Source organism: Rhinolophus sinicus, chromosome 17 (assembly GCF_057876585.1).
Source record: "Rhinolophus sinicus isolate RSI-liver-muscle chromosome 17, RSI-T2T, whole genome shotgun sequence".
NCBI lineage: Eukaryota > Metazoa > Chordata > Mammalia > Chiroptera > Rhinolophidae > Rhinolophus > Rhinolophus sinicus.
In genome coordinates, this window is record NC_142517.1 from 9,395,208 (window position 1) to 9,420,889 (window position 25,682).

The 25,682-nt window shown below is 40.5% G+C and overlaps 2 protein-coding genes across 3 annotated transcripts in view; both read right to left on the bottom strand.

The window, feature by feature from the left end:
- The window catches only part of SLC5A3 (solute carrier family 5 member 3), a 50,468-nt gene extending 29,223 nt beyond the window's left edge, over positions 1-21,245 (bottom strand). For both annotated transcript variants that reach the window (XR_012493989.2, XM_019730249.3), the window contains exon 1: positions 21,106-21,245. The gene's annotated coding sequence lies outside the window, so the exon portion shown is untranslated. The remainder of the gene's footprint in view (positions 1-21,105) is intronic.
- Positions 1-21,247, bottom strand: part of MRPS6 (mitochondrial ribosomal protein S6) — a 68,032-nt gene extending 46,785 nt beyond the window's left edge. The window contains exon 1 of the mRNA XM_019730250.3: positions 21,106-21,247. Within this exon, the coding sequence (XP_019585809.1) occupies positions 21,106-21,150 (45 nt within the window). The 5' untranslated portion in view covers positions 21,151-21,247. The remainder of the gene's footprint in view (positions 1-21,105) is intronic.
- Positions 21,248-25,682: the final 4,435 nt, after the last annotated feature.

A 25,682-nucleotide genomic window follows, 5' to 3' on the forward strand; every position in this document is an offset into this window, starting at 1 on the left:
AATTATAATTGTAACTGACAGGTCAATATGAAAAACATTTTGCTATTGAACCTAATGCCTTCCACACAGTGATTTCTACTTTTGTAATAAGGCAACCTTACAGTGTGAAATGTTTTTCTATGCTTGACGAAGCAGATGCTTTTGATGAATCTAGGCATTTTCTTTAAATATCAGTAGCAAATTTAAGTTCTATAAATAACAGTAAAGCCACTCTTTTCAAAACTATTTGTAGACCATAGTACTAAAAACTAAAAAACACACCTTTCACTGGCTAAGAGTTGGAAATACTGCCTAAAGTTAAATGCCCTGCCAAATTAGGTTATTAGGTCTAATTCATAAAGCTTCCTAGATAGAAACATCTTAATCCCATCTTTATGCCTTTTTTAAGCATAATGTACTACAATAATTATAATAAGAAAACTGATCAACACCCTTCTTCCTAAAAGCCAGTGTCAATAATGACTGACATAAATAAAACTGCCAGACAAAAGCCTAAAATACACCAAAAGTTGGGATTTGTATCGCTTCATATTTGCCAAATCCTAAAAGTGGTCAGATTTCTATGACCACTTTTCCCACCCCAAAAGCTTTCTAGTTTAAAAAAAAAAAAAAAAAGTGGACATTATTTAGGAAGAACCACCCAGATTTTTAACAAAATCTAATCAGATGTCTAATAAACATTAATTATTTAACAGCGTACCTTTAGTGTTTCAGTGTAAGGGTCAGGTCCTTAATTACACTGAAAACAACTGCTGGCAGTTATGAAACCCTGCCTTCAGCAAAGCTCCCTGCTACCCAACATCCAAGCCATACCCTCGCCACTCGTTTCCACTTCACAGAGGAGCCTAGCTCACGCACTGGTCAGAGGACCCTTTCAGGTGTCGCTCTTCTCAATGGCAGTAGTGGACCATGTGTTTCCCCAAGAAGGGACAAACACCCAGAGTTGGTTTTTTTTTGGAGGCGAGGTGGAGTGAGGTGTGTGTTGTAGCAGCCACTGCAGCAGCTTATCTGTTCAGAGAACAAAATGCTTAGAAACAAAACAAGCACTTCCTTTCTCCATCACTGTGAAGCACTGCTCGTATCAATAACAGTTTTTCACTGTCAACATCCCGCTCTCTGATGAATGCTCAGACTAACTGAAATTCCCATGCTAGGTCTAACCTCTAACTTCTCTAGAAAGCAGGTGAGCTAGAGAGAAAAGATGCTCTGCCCAGGGAGAGCAGCAGGAGTGGCCACACACTAGCTAAGACGGAGGTAACTCCTCCTGCCTACGCCTCCTCAGACTCCTCAAAGCCACTGCTGGCAGTCCCAGCTCACTGGATACCATACCAGTCTGTGGGCAGGTTTAAGATTTTTCCAGTTTAAACAAAAAAAATCCAGAGACCAGCACCTGGTATAGACTGAAAAAAGAAAAACAAAATAAAACCAAAAAGAGGTCAATTTAGTTTGTAGAAAAATATAAAATACTATAATACAATGTGGCTACATTACACATTCTAATCATGAACAGATTGTCACAGCCTTGAACTTCATTCAGTCTTTTAGAAGATAAACTGTGCATTCCTTAAAAATGATCCCAAGTAAGATATGCCATATAAGTTTTACATATTTTTTCTTTCTTTTAAAGCAGCAAACATTTCTGCAACAAAAATACAGTCGTCCCTCTGTGCCCCCGGGGGACTGGTTCCAGGACCCCCCCCCCATACCAAAATCCCTCACGCTCAAGTGTCTTACATACAATGACATAGAAGACATAGAAGCCGCATAGAACCTATGTCGGCACACAGGCTACATCAGGGCACGCCTATGTACACATCACTTCATTTGAGTGGCTTCAGCGTACTCAGCACATGGCAAATGCAAGTTTTGCTTTATGGAACTTTCCGGGATTCTTTTTCCCCAAAATATTTTCGATCCATGGGTGAATCAGCAAATGAGAAACCTGTGGAGGAAAGGCTGACTATGCTATGGATATTACCCAAAGTTCCTTTATTTTTACGAAGAATATACATGGAAAATGTTTTCCTTCAGTTATAATGAATCTTTTTTATGTTTTTCTATTTCTAGGACTAAGCTGGTTCACAGTTCCAGTAAATCTCTTTAAGTGAGAAATGTGGGAAAAGTAATAAAATCGATACAGTAATGTTAAGTGTGTGGGTTGGTACATTTTTAAGAAAACAGTTGTTTCTATAATGAGAGTAATATTTGTAGAATGTACAAAGAAATGGTCCCCTAGTGGCAATCAGTAGAATAGATTTAGACAAATCTCAAACACAAGAATGTTTTGAAACAGAACAGACTCCCCTTCCCCCCCAAAAAGGGCTTCCTTCTCAGAAAGTAATGTTTTATTGATAGTGTTCCACAAAATTAGAATACAATTTTGATACTGTTTCAGGTACTTAGATGAATTAAATTACAACTGAAGAATTAATCCAAATAGAAGTATACATGAGTTATTTGCTGTGTTTGAACAAGAAATAGGAAAATAAGACCAAATTTAAATCTGCAATGAAACTCCTTCAGGTAATATAATCAAAATGCAATTAGTTAGAATGACCAAATCCAATGCTTTTCTTCTAATATCTAGGGCAACCATATAATTTCTCTTCCAAACTAAGACATTATTCCTGGACAACCTGTAAAATCCAGGACATATGGCCACTCTATCCACAAAGAAAGTCATTTGTCACAGAAACGAGAGAACAAGAAAAACAATCCCCATCAGGGCTCCAAGTCATCATAACTGCATTGAGGCACGTGGGCTTAAAAAGGGTAAAACACGGTGACCCTAAAAGTGCCCAAACAGCATTTTTGGCTTTGGAGTTGATTTACGCGCCACACTCTCAAATGACAATCTGAACAGGCCCCATCCAGCACTATCGATAATAGGCTTGCCCAGTCTTGGCCCTATTCTGATCCAATGAAAAATATTAACTAGCTGGTAAAAGATCGTTAGTTTAAGGTGTACAGAACCCAGAGATACTGCAGAAAAGTTACATGAGCAGGTGGCATGGTCAAGAAATCAGACAAGCTCTGAAGAGCTGGGTTCCAAGCTCTGTCACTTCCTAACTGCAGGATTTTAGACAAAGAATCTCTGAGCCTCAACTCTATCACTTGTAAAAATGAAATTACCACCCAGCTCCTAATGGTTTAATTAAGGAGTAACTAACATATAGAAAGCATGTAATATTGCCCAGTGCAAGAGGCAGGTGCTCAATAAATGTCACTTTACCTTTCACAACTTGTAGAGACTGGAAGTGATATCAGCTTCTAATTAAACTGTCAACTATATGCCAAGCATATTAGAATCCTCATTGTTGAAAAAAGAACTAGATAAAATGTATTAAATATACAGTTCTCTCACAAATATTTCAAAGAGGTTCTCAACTACTTCATAAACTATTAGTGCCTATTTACATCACTTAATTCAAGTTAAAATACAAAAAAATTAAACTGATATAAAATTCCACTTACAGACTTTTCATATACGTTTTCACTTTTGTCTTCTTGAGTCAAGGTCCAGTGAAGCAAAGCCCACTAGTGGAACAGGTTAATGGCGCCTGGTACAGAATATGCTCATACAGGACCCTCCTCAGCCTTTGCTTACTTTAAAACCAGAGCACGGACATGGTAGTGGTTTACCACTGACGCTTTCAAGCGAAACAAGTATTCCTAATACAACTGTATGAATTCCAGCCAACTTTAAATTACAAGTGGAGCTGAAGACAACACTACGTGTAATCGTATGATGTAACAGTCTCTCAAACATTTAAAGCGTTTGCCCTTAAATCTCTTTGACAAAACATTTCTATTACACCCACAAGCTTGGCTATTCAAGTTTTCAAGAGTACCTAAGAAATGCATGAAGGCCTGATCGAACTCAAGACGACCCCGTGTACCACCACCAGGGTGGGAGGTGAGGCAGAATGAGCAGGAATGAGGCCCCCGTCCAGCAACCCTCTACCAAACAGAGCAGCTCTTTCAGAAGCCTCACATATGAGGGGAGGGCTAGGAAGGATGGGCTCCCATATAAGTAAACCATTTCTTCAAATAAAATTTACCTAGAAAAGTTTGTAAGCCACCAGATTTATCATCTCATACAAATTCCCCAAGATATACTCAATTTAACTTGCTTCCATCAATTAGAAGTCGGGTTTACAGTGTTTGCTTTTTTAAAAAAAGTCTCAGAGAATGAAGATCTTTTTGGTATGGGACCAACTTTGAAACTACCACTGGTTTCAACTCTTAGGTGGATGACACTAGATCATGTGTATGGAGCGAACGCCAACAAGCTGTTGTTTTTAAGAAAAGCAATAACAGCAATGGCACCCATGATACCGTATCATGTAATCACAATGCCTAAACACTTGTGTTAACTCTTAATTGAAGAATTCAAGAGGCTCAGCACTATTACCTTGTACAAGACTGGTTCAAGTTGTAACTAATGGACATAAAAACTTAACACCTGACACTTACTGAACTAAGTCCTAACACCGTAGGTACCGTGACTAGCATGCTGTGTACATTATTTTAGTCCTCAAAACAATCCTGGGGCAATAAGTACAATTATGATGATCATTTTACAGATGAGAAAACTGAACTTGTTATCTGTGTTTCTGACAGCATTTGCACTTGCACTGGTCTAAACAGCATCTGCCCTTATTATCACTAGATAATACTACCTTTAACAAAAAGAATTTTTTTATTGATTGAAACATAAACAAAATAAATAAAAAAGCAAACATTATCCATGCTTGCAGAGAAAATTCTTTGTGCTTACAGAAAATACCTGGGATGGATACGAATATTAACAAAATAGACTGCAAACAGCACATGGGATAAAATTCAACTGAAGCATTCATACATAAACGGATACACGTATGGAGAGAACGAAGAGATGCAAAACAAAAAGAAGTCCCAGACACAGGCTTCTTAGGGAAGGACACTGAGGGCAGGAACACCTTGATGGGTTCACTGTAAGAGCAGGGCTTATCTACTATTTAGGTTCTCACCATCCAAACCCAAGGCTTTGGCCTTCATTCTCTTTTTCAGTGTTAATTAGTCCTTCTACGAGAGAATAAAAAATTCAGTCTCAAAGTCGCTCTACGCCGTACAGCCTGTCACCACAGGCGATAGGAATCTGTCCAAGCCAATCTGCCTTCACTACTAACTGCCACATCTTTATGTCTTTAGGTTAAAAGAACTGGCTACATGACCCACAGACCTAAGAGTTTACATAGTAAAATCTATGGACCATGTTCTTACTGAAGTGCTTGCGACCCCCTAACCTTTTGTCTGGGAGTATCAATAATTTGGCTCGTACCCCTAAACCTGTTCTACTTTTAGTCTTCCTCGTCTCAGAGAACGGCAACTCCATCCTCACTATTGCTCAAGCCAAAATTATCAATCATCCTTAACAGCTTGCTCACTTTCCCTCACCCCCCACACAATCAGTCCATTAGCCTATTGGTTCTACCTCAAAAATATATCCAGAATCAGACCACTTACCATCTCAACTGCTGGCACCCTGCTCCACATCACCATCCCACCTCATCCAATTAACTACCTGCCCCAGCCGCTTAGCCTGTCTCCGAGCTCTGGACCCGGGCCCACTGCAGGGCATTGATTCACACGGCACGCATGCCCGATTCACAACGCTCACGGTACCAAACTCGCCTCCGGGCCTCGACATTGGCTGTTTCCTATGCAAGGACATTCCCAGATTTTCACAAGACTTGCTCTCCTTTCTTTCATGTCTTTGCTCAGCAGTAACTTCCTTATCCATCTCAATCTCTCCTTATCCTGCTTTACTTTTCCCCGTAACACTCAATGCCTTCTAATATACTATAAAACATGTTTGACTCCTCACTACTAGAATGTAAACTCCATACGGTCGAGATCCTTGTCTGTGTTGTTCACTGATGTGTGGTCTGTATCTAGAACACTCTCTTATATACTGCAGGTGCTCAAATATTTGCTAAATAAATGAATCAAATATTAACAACGAAGTACTTGATAGAGAGTGTTTAACTTCCAATATCCTACATAATCAATAGTGTTTTCTTTTTTTTCTCTAAGTAATACGAGATGGCTGATTAAAAGGCCAAGATGGAATAGAGCTTTCCTCCCCCAGCCCCGCAGTGATCAGCGATCTCAAACAGCTCTAACTAAGGGTGTATGTAATGACAAGGCAAATCAACCTGGGCAAGAATGCCCTATTCAGATAAAAATCTCAACCGGCCATGACGTAGTAAAATCCTGTACCTGGAGCCACCATCTCATCCTAACTACCCACCGTAAGAGTGGCCCACATCCCGTCATTGTATTAACTCCAATTTCACCCTTGCAATTGTGAACATCCACTTGAGAGTGTGCAGTGACATACACAGACCTTCCTTACACAAGTGCTTTCTGTATCATGGTCATTTCCATGCAGTCAGAAGGACAGGTCAGTGTGGGCAAGCAGCACTTCCTTTCAACTCACTCTATCCAAGTCGAAGCGTTCTACTCATGTCAACTCACGAAGAACCTCTTCCTTCTTCACTTCTCCATTACATTTAAAGAGTTAAATGTTCCCACAAAACGGAAATAGTTGCTTTAATAACTACAATTTACCAACACTAATGCCAGGCATCATTTTTACGCTGCATGTACCAGCTCATCTAATACTCACAAAACCCCTGGAGGTAAGGACGCATGCATAATTTTCCCCAATTTACAGAGAAAATTGAGGACATATTAAAGGATCACTAAGGGAACCCAGAAATATCCTCTGTAAAGATGAAGAATGTATCCTTTTACAACACTTTCCAGGAAGATACACATTAAAAAAAAGTAAAAATAAACACAAGTCAGAAAAATTCTAGCTAACCAATACAGAAGGAATGATGCAATTAGAAAATCACTCTTTGCAACCCCTAATGAAATGATGACTTTAGGCAATGATTACAAGGGATGCTATAATAGAACCCTCAGGTGAAAGGTTGATGGGGCACTTTAGAATGGACGGATGAGGCTGACAATACTTGCACCCATCAAGAATGAATCCTACCTCTAATAGGCAGATGTAGGTGGCTTCTGATAGGATTCTAGACCCGGGAACACTTACGTACTCTTGCAAAACAACCTGAATTTAATCAAATTTCCATCTACCAGGTTACAGAAAATTCCTAGAACAGAACACATAAAACACCAGGAAATGATCAACCAAATTCAGAAGAGGAAGGGTGGGGAAGCTATTACAGTCATGCACTACTTACGGACGGGAGCACTTTCTGAGAAATGCATCATTAGAAGACTTGGTCATTTCGCAATCATCACAGAGAGCACCGACACAAACCTAGAAGGCACAGCCTACTGCACACCTACGCTGTGTGGTCTACCACGGTCGTACATGCAGCCTGGTGCTGACCAAAGCCTCACTATGTGGCACATGACTGTACAGCGCCAAAGACTAGAGGTCAGCAGGTAAATGTAACCTGTTGACCTTGTTTGGGTTCAGATTCAAGCAAACCAAATGCGGATAAACAATGGAAACAACTCAGGGAATCTGAATATGGATTAGATGTTAAGGAATTGTATAAAGGCACCGTAGTTGTCTTTTTAAAAGCCCTTATCTTTTAAATATATACTAAATATTTACAGTTCAAATTTTATATCTGCATTTGCTTTAAAGTAATCCAGTAGTAACTGATTCAGAATCATCAACAGTTGCTAAAACCAGTAGGAGACTGTTGGAGAAAAGAATATTCAGTCTCAAGTTTGTCACTCCATAAATCACTTACTAATTACAAAAGAAAAAAAGATACATTTACAATGGAGCAATCTAGTGGATATCACCTAAATCAAATCACTGCCTAAAATCAAAGCAGGATAAACTGACATGCCTCCTTATATGATACCCTGACATCCCTATGTAGCATTCCTGCCAACAATGTTTGACTTACAAGAAAGCAGTGAGACAAATCCAAACACTGAGACAGTCTGCAGGCCAGCAGGTGTGGACTCCTCCAAGTGCCACTGTCATTAATGACAAGGCTTGAGAACTGTTCTAGATCAAGGAGGCTAAACAACTAACTGCATGATCTTTGACTGAATACTGGGTTAAAACACTAAAGAATATCACTGGAATCACAGTAGATTTGCACACGAATTGAACATTTTATAACAGTATTATATCAATGTAAAATTTGACTGTAAGGTTTGTGTTGTGGCCAGAAGAAGGCCCTCGTTCCTAAGAAAGGCACGTCAAAGTGCCTGCAACTTTCAAATGGTGCTGAAAAACAATAACGAGCAAATATGGATAATTCTAATAATTGGTGATCAGGCAAAAAAATTACAGGTATTAATTGAATTGTTCTTGTAACTATTTTAAAGGTTTAAAATTTTAAGATAAAGTTAAAATACAAAATAATCCAGCAAAAAAAGGAGGAGAGGGAGTGGAGACGAAGCAACATTGGTAAATGTTGATTCACTGTTGAAGCTGGGTGATGGGTACAATATAGACATTCATTAAACAATTTACTTGCATGTATGCCCGGGTCTGTGTCTTAATTCTCACTTGTATAAAATGGGAAAAACATGTACCTGAAAGCGACGTCAAGACCAATTACTAGATAATAAAGTCCTGTGGAAAAAAATTAAACATTAAACAACTGTCATGCACTGTCACTTCTTTCAGGAAAGGCTTGCAGACAACATATAAACCAATCAAGCCTGCTGAACTGAACGCAAGTTAATATGACTCCAAGCAAGGTCTCTGCACCTGCCTGCTCTCGTCCCCAGGAAATGGCCACAGCTCACTCCCCTGCTTCCTGCTGAAGTCTCTGCCTTGCCTCAGCACTCTAATGAAACTGGAACTTGTCACATTGTGTCCTTTTATCCTGCTTTCTCAACAGCATTTGCTAGGTTGTCTCCCTTAGGAAAGCTGGAACTTCTGTCCTACAGTTTACCACTATCTTCCCCAAACACAGAGTAGTGCTGGCACCTAGCAGACACTCAAAACATGTGAAATATTTCCTTCAATCTAAAGGGACTCTGACTGCACTACTACTGAAGTGTACACCCCTTTTGACAGATTCAGTGATTAGAAGTATGGCTTCGCATTTGAGACTGCCTTTAGAATCCTGCTCCGCCACTTAGTGAATTGCTGTGTGACCCTGGGCACCTTCTTTCTGCTTCTGTTTTTTCATTTGTAAAATGGAGATCACATTATCCAACCCTTAAAATGGCTGAGTATTCAAAAGAAAAAAATGTCATACTCTATATGAAAAGCCCTGCTTACACCCGTCACTAAGAATTAGGTATTATAAACCATAGTCCAACCAGGTCAACTTTGTGTTCACCCTCATGTTTTCTGTTCTCATCCTACTTAGTTCCAATTTTATATTCCTAGAAAAACAGTTCCTAGAACATATACCAAAGTTTCTCATTTCTCCATGTGACTGAGGCCAGAAAATGTAAACACAAGAGTCTTCCTTAGTACACCAGATTCTAATTCTCCAAGGAGGCCAAGTCATAAATAGAAAATCCTGAAATTGGGATGTTTCCCTAAGGCAGATAATTTTGGTTGGAAAATTTTAAAACTTTCTAATTTTCCCCAAGGAATTGGGGAACATAATATTTTCAACAAGTAAAACATAACACATTAACAGGGTAACTTTAAAAGTATTTGGAAAGCTTGGTATTGAACCTAAGTGAACATAAAACTGGCATGGCATCATAGACTACGAATGCAGCTCCATTTTTTTCTTATATTTCAAAGACAGCACAAGTAGATAGACTGGTATAAAAATACAGAGAAATACTGTCAGAATCGCTTTCATTGGATCTCAGAAGATAAGAGATCTTGAAATGATAGCTTCCAATTATTTCACCCTAATCAGGTAAAATATTTAATAAAGAAAATATTAGGAAGCATTTCTTTTCTTCACTTGACTCTTAAACTGATTTTGCAAAAACTCCTGGTACTCAATCCACACATGAGAACGGCATTCCTGAGACCAACAACGCTACTGAGTCTGCCACACTTAAGACTGTCCCTGATGGAAACCTGGGGTCTAAGGTTTCCAAGACAGTATATTACACAGTTGCTTTCTCACATAAATGCTAACAGAAGGCAAGTAGTACACCAGCAAAAGAATGACAATCAAAACAACCTACTACTGAGTCATACATTCACTTAACAGGTTCAAATGATTTTTAAAAAGAATACTTAAAGACGTCTCTCCTGTAACAACAAATGCCCGACAAAGATGCTATCCCCAAATCTAGCTTTTCATTCAACAACAGAAACTCACCTTAAATCTGAATCTAACCAGTACTGAATGATCTTTTGTATTTATAATTTGCACATAGGACATCTGAACAAAAACTGAAAAAAGGGCAGATGTCTGGGACTTTAACTAGTTCTCCACCTTCTAAGAGAAGCTAAGACTGCACATGGTTTCCCACACAAGGATCTGCCCAGCACCTGAAATCCAAGTGTAGCTAAGGTCTCATCACCACAATAATTTTTTCATACTGGACCACATCCACAGCAACCTGGCTGTTACAGCTGTACTCGGAATTCTGCACCTGACAAAATTAAAGCATTTTAACAGCCAGGGTAGAGGGTCAAGGGAAATGCTTTAAAAACCTAAGACTAAACAAAGACAAAACTGGAAAATCTTCATTCTGGAGCAGAAACAAGCAAATGGCAGCTTATGAGCACTGAGGGGTCCAGGTCCAGGTCATTGGTTTTTGGTCCATTCTTTCATTTGGAATTCAATGTTTAAGCTCTCATCCACACCAGCCTCTACTGAAGTAGTCTCAAAGTGGGTAGGGGTTCCTTACCTAGGGCACTGTAATCATAGTAAAAATGATTGAAGGGCTGGGGGCAGAACAAATCAATTATACCCTGGACTTGAAAGATAGGGGAAGAACAAACTGCACCTGAATTTTTTTATTTGCGATTTGCTGTTATGGATCCGGAGTGAGAGTGGGAAAGTGAGAAAGACAAAAAGGGAAAGTCAGTCAAGATAATAACGTGGCTTCCATTCTATAGACACATGAAGCCTGGTCAAAAATAATATTTCATCATTCCCTTGTCCTATACTCTGACTAGAAGAGCACCTAGCTTTTTTCCATGGTAACATTATATTCCAAGGATCATAGGTCATATGCGGACTTCACAGACATACCCTGAGCAAAAAAATGTCATTTTCTTTGCCCAGAAACAGTATTTCAAACCCCTAAGAGGTTAATACAATCACCCAGACATCTAAAGAAAAAGTGGACTATGAATACCAGTTTCTGACAGTTTATACTAAGTCATACTTGATTCCTGTGCCCCTCTCTGCAGTCTACGTGTACACATTAGCCTAAATGCATAACCTACTAGTCCAAAACTAGAAACTGATACTACTTTTAAGACCTGAACATGTTTGCCTTTTACCGTTAGTCGTATTGTAAACCAGTGACCAAAAATAACAAGGTGGGTTTTGCCAACATGTGAGCAGCAATTTCTGAATCATAAATGCTAAAAGAGAGAAATTTAAAGGCAATTAAGGACATCTTTAAAGAACATCTAAAGCCAATTATCAAAATCAGAAATTATAAGATGGTAGCTATACCTAACCAACAGGTACTTTTCATTTCGTCGATGGTTCATAAATATTTTTGAGTTCGTTGCCAACATCTTAAAAATCAGATTTCCTGTAAAATCTGGATTTCTGATTAGAAACAGGGTAGGAAAGGAGGAGCTGGCAAAGCCAGGCCCATACTCCGCGTGGCAGTAACAGACTGGAGGCGAAGGAGCACCAGCGCAGGAGCGCACACACCCACGCCCGCCCCCAGCAGCTCTTCATTTTGCCACGGGCCCACCCAACCCTTTCCACCTTGAATTAAAACACTTCCAACTATGACAAAATAATTTAAGGATGATGACAACCATTCATACTTACCCAGTTTTAAAACACAATAGTTAGAATTTACAACACACCCTGTCTATTCCTTAGACAACTTTGTTAAATAGCATTTATTAATGAATACATTTATATTTCATGTTGCCATTTCCCAAAGAGAATGAAATTTAAAAGTTACCAGCATTACTATTCTTCTTTGCCACATTCTTGTTTCTTCATCCATTATACACTCACACACACACATTTCTCAAGTCTGCTTCATACGTTGCCCAATACCCTGTACCATCCAATATCCCATTATGCAGCTTCGGAGTAAAATAAAATAATCAGGCACAAAAAAGTTACAAATTAAGTCTGAAATAAAGTGGGATTTAAAAGGCTGACAGTTACACACATATCAAAAAATGCATTCTCTCTTATAAAAGGTCTTATTTTGGTCTTGTTGGATGGCAGGTACTGCTGGCTTATAAGACAATTACTAAAAAAGTCAATTAAGCACGTTAATGAAACATGTGCTATATTATAACATGTGCTAAATATAAAATACTGTTTTAATTCCTTTATTTAAAAAAAGTCTATGCCAATAGGAATGAAACAAATCTCTTAAAATCACCAATTAAAAGGAAAAACAGTTTTATAATACATTGCTGTATCAAAACTGAAAAGTAAAATACTAATTGAAAATACCACATAGCAGTAGAAATCGATTGGGCTACTATTTCCTGCTCCATCTGTTGATTCTACTGAAAAGTGGTCATCCTTATAGCTTTAGCAATCAGGCAATTAGCAAGTAAACATTTACTGAGTAAGTTAAAATACTGTTTCCCCCCACACCTGCCTCAAATCACCTTAGCACTTGGCCTATCTAAACTGCATAATTCTTGTCTTTAATTTTCTCTAGTCTTCACTTTTCCCAACCTTCTCACCTAAAAAACACTTTTAAGTCTTACTAAGTACTAGTTATATAAGGTCAGATGGAAGAGATGAACACAGAGCCCAAACGCAAATAGTTTAGCTCTTGACGAGGAGTCCCAGGTCCCAGCGCAGTGCCTGGCAAAGGCCAGTAGCTGTTGAATAAACGATATACATCTGTTTGACAAAGACGTGATTCTACACTGGTAGGAGTTCATGGGATCCCTCATACACTCTACAAATCACAGATGCAAAAGCTTACCCTTGCTTAATTAGCATGCCATCTATTACCATGTTTTCCCAAAAATAAGACCTATCCAGACAATCAGCTCTAATGCGTTTCTTGGAGCAAAAATTAATATAAGACCCGGTCTTACATTATAGTAAAATAAGACCCGGTCTTATATTATATAAGACCCGGTCTTATATTATAGTAAAATAAGACTGGGTCTTATATTAATTTTTGCTCCAAAAGACGCATTAGAGCTGATTGTCCGGCTAGGTCTTATTTTTGGGGAAACACAGTATGTAGAATGGCTCATGTTCACTAATTCAAATATTTACTGAACAAGTACTATATTTCAGGTTTGACTCAGTCTCAGATTCTGATAAAATAACTTACATAAAAGAAATTTACCTTTAGGAGTCTCTTCATCAATAAAGTGTGAATGGAAAACTAGGCAATGAAGTTCAATAACTTGCCTGAGGTCACAAAGCTACTTTAAGGACACACTGAACACTACAAACTCCAAGGTCATGTTACAACTTTCTCCTCAAAGACTCTCCAACTTAGGGAACACTCCCATTTTACAGATGAGGAAATGAAAATCCAAAAAGGTTAAGATCCCTAGAAGGTAGGTGCCAGGAACCAAAACCAGGGTGATCTCTCTCTAAAGCTCTTTCTAGGATCCCAGTGCCAGTTCTTTGTTCATTCCAACATAACACAACCACTATCTTCATTTGGAAGTTTATATTCTTCCATTCATTTAGATAATAATCAAAGTACTTACTGAAGCAGAAGCCTTTGTATCCAAAACAATCATATCCAAAATAGGGAAAAAAAGGGATTAAAGTTAAAGTAGGAATCAAAAAATCATACATACATACCTTTTTTTTTTTAAGTTTCACACATACATGTACATCATTTGCCAATTTTAATATAGGGTAAAAGCACTTGGAGAAAGGGATCGATGATGTGGAATTCTTGCTGAGTCAAGTTCCTTCTGCTTGATCTAAACCACATCTATAAATGCATCATCTACAATTTCCATTTCAGTTTCATTAAAATGGACAGCTTTAAGAAATCCCTGTAAAGCAGTCTATATACAGAATCCTCCTGGACTATTGTTGTTCTTCCTCCCAAACTTGTAGAGATTGCAGCCAAATCTAATTCGACAGCCATTATTTTAGTGACTCACCTTTATCAAATCTTTCCAAAGAATCCAGTTCAGTTTTCAGGGGGGAAAAAAGTCTGCACTTATTTTATCAGTTGACGTATTTAAATTATTATAAAAACAAGATTACCTGCCATAAAATAGTGTTGGAAATCAACACGACTTCTGGCTAGCATATAACTTGCCCAGTGCAAGCCAAGTGCACAGAATTGAAAGCATCTTACTGGCACAAAAGGTCAGCATGCTATCTCATATCTAAGAACTGTTTTAGAGAGATGACAGTAGAAATCCTTGGAAGGCTTCTAAGTGACCATTGCTGTATGTGCAAAGCAGAGCAGAGGACAGAAATGAAACAGATTTGACCCTTAGAATTTATAATCAAGCAAAGGAGATAAGAAACACTCACCAATTAACTGTAACACAAAGTAAAAAGGGATCCATATGATAAGACACAGAAAAACATCATGCAAGTTCAAAGGAAAGATTAGTGTCTACTCCAACAGCGCAGGTCTTCAACAGTTGTTTAATGTACCAAGAGCGTTAAAATGAACTTCAGGCACGTTTTCATGGAGATGATGGGGCAATGTGAAAAGGGAGGGTATTCCAAGAAAAGCAGTGTGACACGTGTACCAAAGAAAATAAAAGGGAATGGTATTTATGGGAATCTGCAGCAGCTTCATTTACTTGGTATATGGAAAGAATGAAAGAAATTGAGAGATTTATTTTTTTAAAAAAATAGGTTGGAATCCTATTAGAGGCGGCCTTGGATGCCAAACTTCATCTGCATGTCTCTTTCAAAAAGAGAGGTGTGCTATAATTTGACAACAGCACTGACACAAGCAACTAGTGTGTGAAGACAATGAAATAAGCAGAAAGGCATCACTATACAATGAATGCTTTGTATTTTCTTGGTCAAAATGCATCGCCATTTAATCCTTTCAAAGTATGTTCTCTCAAGAACGTATATTTTTGCACTCCAAGAAGCATATATACAGGTATTAACTCCTCAGCAGTATGTTAGAGACCAGATAAGAAACTGCAAGAATCAAGCAAGAAATACGAGACCAAGGCAGAGAAGAAACTATATGGGATTGAGACTGCAGGAACACAAAGAGTGAAATTTGTTCAGCCCCAGGTAACAGAAGATAGAGAACCCATAAACAGAAAATAAGGCAAGTTTTGGCATCGGCAACGCAGTAAGTTTGAAGCACACTGAGTTTGCAGTGCGCTAAGGGGACATACAGCAAGCTACAACCAGCACAGAGGAAAGTGCGAAATGCCAGAATTCTTGGCTTACTGCCTAAGAAAGGGAAGTCATTCATATGAAAGTCAAAGGTATACAAAGAGAAGGGAAAGGAAGGAATCAAAGAGGAAATGGCAGAAACAGCACCATAAAGAAACTAACAGAAATACTGGACTGGGAAATTATGCCTGCATACTCTAAATCAGGGGTCAGCAAATTTCTTTTATGAAGGACCTGATAGTAAATATAAACAAATGAACAAGGTTATGTTCCAATACACCTATATTTATGGACTCTGAAATTTGAATTTCTTAATTCTCATGTCATAAAATTTTGTTTTCCCCAACGGTTTAAAAATGTACAATACTTTCTCGACTCACAAACCATACAAATATTGGTGGCAAGTTAGATTTGGCCTGTAAGCCACTTTGCCAACTCCTGCTCTAAGTTAGAGCAATAAAGATAAGAGAACCGGATTAACTGTCCTTTTCCAAACTTCTGAGGGTATTTTTCCTTTAGATAATTTGATAACCTAACAGACATTCACAAATTTGAATGATTTCCTTAAATTTGACTAATTCCTTAAATCTGACTCCCCTACGAGATAATTACATGTGTTGTGCTGATATTAAGTCCTGCTGGTTAAGAACACTGCCTTCCACTAAAAAGAGGTATTCCTTACCTTGAACAGAAAAATCACACCTGTACTACAGATACAGTAAAGACTCACTGAATGAAAAATATTACTTCTGAATTTGTCCCTCATTGCTTTCAAACTCTTAGTTTATTCTTTAAAGTGATTTTAAAATCTAAAGGTTAGAAGATTCAACAGCAATCTGCATATAAATGCTTAGATTTTAAAAGCCTATGAACATCAGTATTGAATGTGAGTCATGAATAACAATTAAGAAAAAAAATTTTAGGGGCGGCCGGATGGCTCAGTTGGTTGGAGCCCCGGCTCTTGACAACAAGTTTGCCGGTTCATGGGATGGTGGGCTGTGTCCACTGCAACAAAGATTGAAAACGGCGACTGGACTTGGAGCTGAGCGGCGCCCTCCATGGCTAGATTGGGGGGCAATGACTTGACTTGGAGCTGATGGACCCTGGAGAAACACATTGTTCCTCAATATTCCCCAATAAAATCTTTAAAAAAAAAAAATTTTAGTGCAGAATGTCAACTTCTGACAGGCATTCTTCATGATTACAAACCATGTCTGGTGAGGAAGGACTCCCTACCCCCAAGCCTCTCCTTGTACCTTAGTTGTAGCTCAGGGGCAGGACCGGGCGGGACTCCTTCTTCAATCACTTGCTGCGGCAATAAGCTGTAACCCAAGAACACTTTAATCCAAACGAAAGTATAACATTGTCCACAGAGCTCAAGTCTTTCATTACTAGAAAACTATTTTAAGTTGTCTGGTTTCAAGCAGACAAAACACTAAGAGTGATTATTAAAGACACAAGCTAAGCTACTCAGGGAGGGCCCATGAGAAGGAAAAGACTAACTTAGCCATATGACAGCTAGAACAAAGAAGTTTCCTTTCCATCTGAACTGTTGTCTGCCACCACCTGAGAACAGAAATATCACCGTTTGCTAGTCATCAAATGTCGCCAAGCAAGCCAAACTACAATGACTAGCGCTGACCAGCCCCACACTTGAGCTCATTAGCACCGTACGCCGCTAAAACATTCTGGAGCTCTTACTTTTCAGAAGATCCTAACTTGGATACAACTCTAGAACAAATACAAAACTTCTCCTAGGTTTTCTAAGCAAAAAGGCTCGAGTGAAGAGAAATAGAAGCGACTCTTCACCACAATCAAAAAACCTACTGCTTTCCACATTTTAGGAACTAGAATAACACAACACTTCGATTTCTAAACTTATAAAACCCAGGTGGTATAATAAACTCAGATTACATCATAAAACTCTTTGCCTACAAAACATTATTTCAATGAGTTATCTTAAAATTTAAAACATAACCTACTTTTCAATAAAATTGACAATGAGTATTAAACATAAAATAACTTAGGAAATGTTTTAAAGAAAAAGAACTTAAGATTTCCAAAGTACCTATCTGCTCTTTTATTCCTACTAGAACAATATATACAAAGGGGTATATAAATGCTATTTTATTAAACACACATGCATTCGCTTAGCAACTAAGCTGGTTATTATTTAAACCATGAACCTTTAATTCCTCATGTAAAACTTCCTTAGTAGCAATGAGAAAACTTCAGGAAAAAATATTTTCCCAGGGCTTTCACAACTCCAAATAATGCCTACTCTGGGCAAATGTAATAAGACATGATAATCAAAGTGTTCCTAAATTAAGTAACCAAAGAATATAAATGCTCTGCATTGATCTTCTTCTCTGCTCAAAATTCCTCTTCCTGAACCCATTTCAAGCATAAAAATTGTCTACAGTTTACACAGCTTTTCCTAGGCTTCGCTACCCAGTACGAGGCTTTATCATTCATGCATTGGCAATTCAGTCTATCTTTAACCTATGTGAAATTAACTACCAATCTTTAAAACCTAATTTCAAAGTGAAATCAAAGGACATTGGCCATTTTCTCAACCTCTCCAGAGAAGGGACCTCAGGAATCGGTGTCAGACTTCAACCACCAAATCTAAGACCCCCTCCCTCTATCGACCTGAATGTTCTGGCTGCAAGAGGACAGGGTGGAAGTGGAGGTTTCCATCTCGCAGGCAATTCGTTTCTTTTTCAGTTGTTAGAAAAGGTCTTTCACGTGCTGGATTGAGACTGGCTGGAAACCTGCGGCCTGTGCTTTTCTGTGTAGCTATGTCCTTCCACACTACAGCCTGGAATACTGTGTTTTCCAGAAGTGAATAAAACTTTTTCGGTGCTCTCTGATACAGGTAAAATACTCTGAAAATCTTTTTATTTGGATACTCTTCTATAAATATAGTCAAAGACCAGTCTAAGCAACTATCCTTTCCAATGGCTTTAGTCATTACCTTTAAAGGCCTGGTTTCACGACATCCATTACTTTATTATGTCCAATTTCAGACTTTAACCACACTTTTAATTCCTTTTTATGCTAAATTAAAATAAAAGTTGGGGAAAACAGACATGACATATATACACACATCAAAATAAAATTCAAGCTAAATAGCACCTGCAAATAAATTTCTCCTTGGGAGGAACTGGTATCTACATTCATAAATGCACAAAGGTTTAGGGGCAACAAAAGCACAGACTCATTATAATTAACTCCCAACTGTAAACTGAGAAAGATATAATGGGAACTTCTAAGTGACCTGTTAACACACAAATGTATAGTTCAATAAAGGCTCATTCTATATACTACACCCTGAAATCTTTCAATGGGGACTCCCACAAATGACTGCTACAATGCCCTGCGTTGTCTAATATTATAGCACATTTCCTCAATTCCAAGAGACATAAATGACTCGGGGAGGACTATGCCATCACATTAAAGGGGTATACTATAAAAGGTATACATTTCAGAATCTAAAAATATGCAACTTAGAATGGAGGAGTTACAATAGGCGTCCTACAGCAGGACCACGAACTGCTCTCGATTAGAACCGAGGTTTCCCAGTCGTCAAAAACGTGTACAAGCTCACAATGGGATTTTGCATTAAATAAACCTAGTGTTAACTTTTTCCATTCATTTTTTTCCCCAAGCATCGCTCCTATTTTAGAATCCGATAATTTTCCTAAACTGAAAACAAAATTGTTCAAAACCAGGAAGTCTTTGTCACACATTTACAACCTACTTTAAAAATATTTTTTGTGAACCAAAAAAATTGAGAAGTTTTTTTGTTGTTGTTGAATCTTAACTTTATTTAGGTCAAGGAACTCTCAACACAACTTCACCACTGTTACAATGTCCTATGTGCAGCCATGAGGGCCTCCTCCTCCAGGGAGGAGTTCACCTTGATTATCTGCTGAGGTTTTCTACCCCACCCCCCTCCTGCGAGGATTTCAAGGAGAGTACTGAATTACTATTTTAACCAACATGTACTATGCGGCTTATCTAAACTAGGGTAAATGATGTATGCTCCACAATACAGGAACATACAAATAAAAAACTGGATACAAAAAAAAACAAACAGTAACTCAAAATACATTTCATATACTTGCAGTCATGTTAACCACTGTACTTTGCAGCTATGCTAAAGACAAAGAGTTCAAAGTTTTCATTTCAAACAATTATGCCTATACACTGACTCTTCAGTGATCACCCATTTCCTCCCTAAAACAAGGTGAAACAAAAGAAATTTCAATAACCGCATTTCCCCCGGTTCTGTGGTATCTCCTAAAAAGCACAGGTTTAAAGGAGGGCTTAAACAATTTCAACACAATTAAAAATGTTTCCTTTTAAAAAATGTGTTGTTTTTTTATTGTTCCCGTTCTCTTTAAGCAGTGTGTCTTACCATGGAGGACGGAGGGCCAAGAAAGGAGGACTACCCCGGGGGCTAGACAACACAATCTTATTTTCTCCCAAATTCTGGGATAACAAGCTTGGGGACACAATAGCCTGCCTGATCAAGAGGCACGGGTGTGCTTTCCCACTGTATACGGTGCAAAGAATGTAACTATCTCGGTGATTGTTACTTTTTCTGTAGAGCCTGGACTATGATCCAGGCTTAATTAAGTTCAACCAAACTTTGTAACTGCTATTCCACCAAATTGATTCACACATAACAATGTGTACAGGCCTCTAGTGCCGGAGGAAGCTATGCTTTCCAAGTTCAGACATAGTATATTTCACTTTTTATTAATACCTGGGGGGAGGGGGTGCATACACCACACTCTACGTTACCGAATTCAAGGAAGAATAGGGATTTCAGCGACGGCTTGAGGAGTACCTGACCCAGAACAGAGGACGAAGAGCTGCCTCCAGGCCGCGCGGGCCCCTGTCCTCGGCCACACCAGCATCTGAAGTGAACGGCTGCAGGTTCGCTTATCAGCCCTCCAAACCTGAAACACCCTACCTCAAGATCAATCAAAAGCAGAGGGAGAAAAGTTTCTTCCGGAGGCGCAAAAAAGGTCACAACTTGGATGAATGAAACTGGGCTAAGGGGCACCCGGAGCAGGATTTTCGCTGAAGTCAGAAAAAGAGAAGTCAAATATTTTTTAACGTGAGAGCGGTTGTATGCGACCGTGGTCCAGATAACTGCACAAACACGCTTTGGAGAACGTTTTATTGAACGCGGACGGTTCCGGGGCGGCCAGCAGGCGCTAGAGTGGTGGCGGACGGCGGAGGCGGAGCGGGCGGAGGTGGAGCGGACGACGGCGGGGCCGGAGACAAGGCAGCTTCGCGACGACGGGAGCGGGGCCGGGCGCTCGCGCGTGTCCTCCCGCGGACCTTCCACAGGACTCCCGTTGCCGGCCCTGCACCCCCGCCCACCTGGCCGGCGGCTTGCGAGGCACACCCACCCGCGACCGCGCTCCCGCGCGGGCACACCCCCACCCCCCGCGCGCACGCGGCCTCGCCGAGCCGGCCAGCCCAAGCGCGCCCCCTCAGTGCGGACGCCCGCCGCCCGCCCGCCGCCCGCGGCCCTGGCCTCCTCCCGGCCATGCGGGGAGGACGAGGGGCGGTGGCCTAGCGGCCGTGGGGGCGCCCGCGCGGGAAGGCAGGTTCTGAAGGGAAGGTCACTTACCCGCTGCATGGCTTTCAGGATTAAAGCCAGCTCGTAGCGGGGCATGCCCAAACGCTAGGCGCGCGACTCTGGACCGAACCGGCTCCCGAAACGCTGAGAGGCGGGGACAACGGGGAGCTGACAAGCTGCTCGGCCGGAAGGCTCCCAGGCGGCGAAAGCACGATCCGGCCCCGTGAGCCCGGGCTTAAAGGCTCTGGCAGCTGCGCAGACGGCCCGCCACGCCCCTCCAGCGCGCCACGCCCCCTGCGCGCAATGCCACGCCCCCTCCTTACGGGCGGCCGCGCCCCCTCGACAGCCTTGCCGCCTGCAGCGAGCCGGACCCCCCTCCGCCAGAACCCCCACCCGGGTCCGCCACTGGTTGCGCTGGAACAGCGCCGTGGGCTCGGCCGAGTAACGGCCCACGGAGGCCCCACGCTCCCTGCGATGTTGCTGCAGCCGCCGCGCCTGCTACCTATGGTTCTCGAATCAGCTGGAACTTTCCACGCCTTCGGTCTCATCCAGGGCGGCGGGCAAATGTACGCTCCCGTGTGCGCGTGCGCTACTGTGCGGTCTCGTCCGTGCGCGCGCTTCTCGCTCCCGACTCCCGGCCGCGAGGAACATTCTCGGTGGCTGCGCTCCTCCGGGGGGGCTGCGGCCAGACCCCGGGCTCTCGTCGCCCCCGGCTGCGTTAGGAGGTTCCGAAACGTTCCTGCTTCAGACTGCGCCCGGGGCGCACTGGACCCACAAGGCCGGCGGAGAATGCCCGGGGCGGCCTGCCGCTCACTCCCACTGCCCACAGCTCTTCGTCTTCGCACGGCTGCAGTCGCGGCTTTCCGGGGCCTCCTCCCTGGCGCAGTGGGCTCAAAGCGCAGGCTGTGGGCCCCCGCCAGGGTCAGGGTCGGGCCCCATGCCTCGCCGGCTCCCTGACCTTGGGCAGGCTCCTGCAGAAAGGGGACGCGGAAGGCACCTACTTCCCAGGGCAGTGAGTTGATGCACGTGAACCGCTAAGAACCGAGCCTCTGCGACACAGCGATTTGTGTGAGCCCGGCATGAGCCACGTGTTGTTGCCAAAGGCAGGCTAATACTTTGGCTCACACGAATATTCTTTCAATGCTAGGCGTTTATTTAGAGGACCAGCCATAACCGTCTGGGATCAGAGCGTGCCTGCACTCGCCTTAGCCCCCAGATGTGCACACAAGGCTCCACTCTTCCTGCAGTGGGGGGCTGCAGTACCTCTGTCAGGAAATGTACTCGATACATTTTTCAACAGCTCCACTCGTTAGAGATTGAGGCCCCTGCAACTATCGCCCCTGCCCTTGCTTTCCCCATTAAAAGGGTCTGTGAGATGTTTGTCAACTTTAAAGTGACTTAATGATAATACGTAAAACTTACTGAGCACTTACTATGTAGCAGGCAATACGCTAAGGCTTTTATATGTAGCTCATAAAATTCTCAAGAGCGGTATGAGGCAAGTAACTAATATTAACCCCACTTTAGGGATTCAGAAATATAGGCACGCAAAGGTTATATAACTAGCCCCAGGCCAAACATACTAATAGAAACAAACTTTGGATCCAGACTGTATGAAGGCTGAGCCCATATTCTGAGTCCAGCCTGGAGTTCTACCACACAGATTAAGGTGCTGGTATTATTCAGTGGCTTTACCATGTATTCCAAAAATAGAGTCCGTTTGTCACCTTATCCAGAGACTTCCCTATTTCTCATTTCCAATCTTTCATTCCCCGCAAAAGGTAAGGATGGTTTGAACGCAACCTTTTCTGTATTATCTGGCTTTTAATATTTTCTATTCTTGGACGTCTCTCTAACTCGTGTTCTTCCTAAGAAAACTATACAGGTATTAATACAAATTATCTGGTTAGTGTAGGCTAATTTCACTCCTAGTTTAAAAGAGTAGAATACTATAAATACCTTTATCCCTTATTGGATACATGGTTTGCAAATATTCTTTTCCCGTTTTGTCGGTTGCCTTTTCATTTTGTTGATCATATCCTTTGCTATGCAGAAGCTTAGTTTGATGCAATCCCACTTTTCTATTTTGCTTTTGTTGCTGCACCTTGGTATTATATATATATATAAAATCGTTATCAAGGCCAATGTCAAGAAGCTTTTCCCCTATGTATAAGGGAAGGAAGCAAGTAACTTCTGGACTTTCATAAGTGAGTTACAGGTTTTCCTGGATGGTCTGACTTCAACTTATTAACCACATGTCCCAGTTTGGGAATGAGACAATACGGACCCAGAAGAAATATGCCAAGCCAAAGGGCAGGGCTGTACCATGAGCTGACTCAACTTTTAGCATTTCCTCTTGAAGCTCCACAGTTTTTCCCTAATGCCCTGTAATGAGTGAGGATCTGGCTTCTTCCTCTACTCCACCCTCTAACCTGACAAGTGTCAGAAGGAAATTAGTCTAATTGCATAATGCCTCACCATCGCACCCCACAAACCACCCAATCTGGTGGCTACCCACTGGCTCATTCCATTTCTTCTGAAAGGGAGAGAGAGGGCAGCTACCCTGATTTTCCCCCCTCAACCTTTTTTTTAAAGCACAGCATCAGAATACTGGTGGATTCATTAAAAATTAGTAATAAAATGAAATCACAAGGAACACTCCGAATTTAGTGTCTTCCTACTGTAACTACAAACTTCACCAAAAAGATTTTATACTAGGTATGGTCAGCATTTAGAAATATGAAATACGACTGCAATAATGCATTACTTTAAAAAAATTATTCTGATACTTAGGAATAAACTTAAGGAGGTGAAAGATCTGTGCACTGAAAACTATAAAACATTGATGAAATAAATTAAAGCAGACATAAATAAATGGAAAGATAACCCATGTTGGTGGATTAGAAGAATTAATATTATTAACATGCCCATATTACTCAAAGCCATCTACAGATTCAGTGCAATTCCTATCAAAATCCCAATGATATTTTTTACAGGAATAGAAAAAACTCATAAAATTCATTTGGAACCGCAAAGACCCTGAATAGCCAAGGCAATTTTGAGCAAGAAGAACAAAGCTGGAGATAGCACACTTCCCAATTTCAATTTACAAAGCTATAGTAATCAAAAGTGTATAGCACTGGCGTAAAAACAGATATACAGACCAATGGAACAGAATAGAGAGACCAGAAATAAACTCACACATGTACAGGCAACTGATCTTTGACAAGGGTGCCACGAAGACACAATGGGAAAAAGATAGTCTGTTCAATAAACGGTGTTGGGAAAATTGAATATCCACATGCAAAGGAGTGAAATTGAACCCTTACCTCATATCACAGACAAAAATCAACTCAAAATGAATTGCAGATGTATACATAAGACCTGAAACCATAAAACTCCTAGAAAAAAATTAGGGGAAAAGCTTTGCGACATTGGCTTTGATAATGATTTTTTGGATATGACACCAAAAGCACAGGCAACAAAAGCAAAATAGAAAAGTGGGATTGCATCAAACTAAAAAGCTGCATAGCAAAGGAAACAATCAACAAAGTGAAAGGCAACCTACAGAATGGGAGAAGATATTTGTAAACCATATATCTGATAAGGGGTTAATATCCAAAATATATAAGGAATTCAACTCAATAGCAAATAAATAATAACCTAGCTAAAAAATGGGCAAAGGAACTGAATTTCCCCAAAGAGGGTATATAAATGATCAACATGTACATGAAAAGATGCTCAACATCACTAATCACCTGGGAAGTGCAAATCAAAACCACAATGAGATATCACCTCACACCTGTTAGGGGAGCCGTTATCAAAAAGTCAGGAGATAACAAGTATGGGAGAAAATGTGGAGAAAAGGAATCATGTACACTGTTGCTGAGAATGTAAATTGGTGCAGCCATTATGGAAAAAAGTGTGGAGGCTCCGGAAAAAAATTAAAAAACAAACAAAAAACTATGATCCAGCCATCCCTCTTCTGGTTATATATCTGAAAGAATTGAAATTAAGATCTTGAAGAAGTAGCTGCACTCCCCTGTTCATTGCAGCATTATTCACAATAGCCAAGACGTAGAAGAATGTAAGTGTCCATGGCTGAATAAAGATAATTGATTTTTTTTTAAGTGGCACAATGGAATATTGTTCAGCCTTAAAAAAGAAATATTGCCATTTGTGACAACATGGATAAACCTGGAGGACACTGTGTAAGTGAAATAAGCCAGACACAGAAAGACACACAGATAACACATAAAACCACTTTGATGTGGCATGTAATATAGTCAAACTCAGAGGAGCAGAGGGTAGAATGCTGGTTGTCAAGAGCTGCGGGGAAGGCAGATTGGGAGGTATTAGTCAAAGAGTACAAAGTTTCAGTTATACAAGAAAAAAAATTGTAACTTAGGGTCTCCAAAATGTTTAGTATGATTATGTTTAAGAGTTGATTAACCAGAAATGTTGATTCATTTTCAAGTATGTTTTCAGGACAGGGAACAGGAAAGAAAAAATAAGAGCAGAAGTCAAAATCCAGGCCTATTTCAAAACAGTAACCTCAGTGAATGCCCTGGGTCAGTTTAATCACCTTTACCTTCTTAGTTTACATTGCTATATAATGAGACTTGATC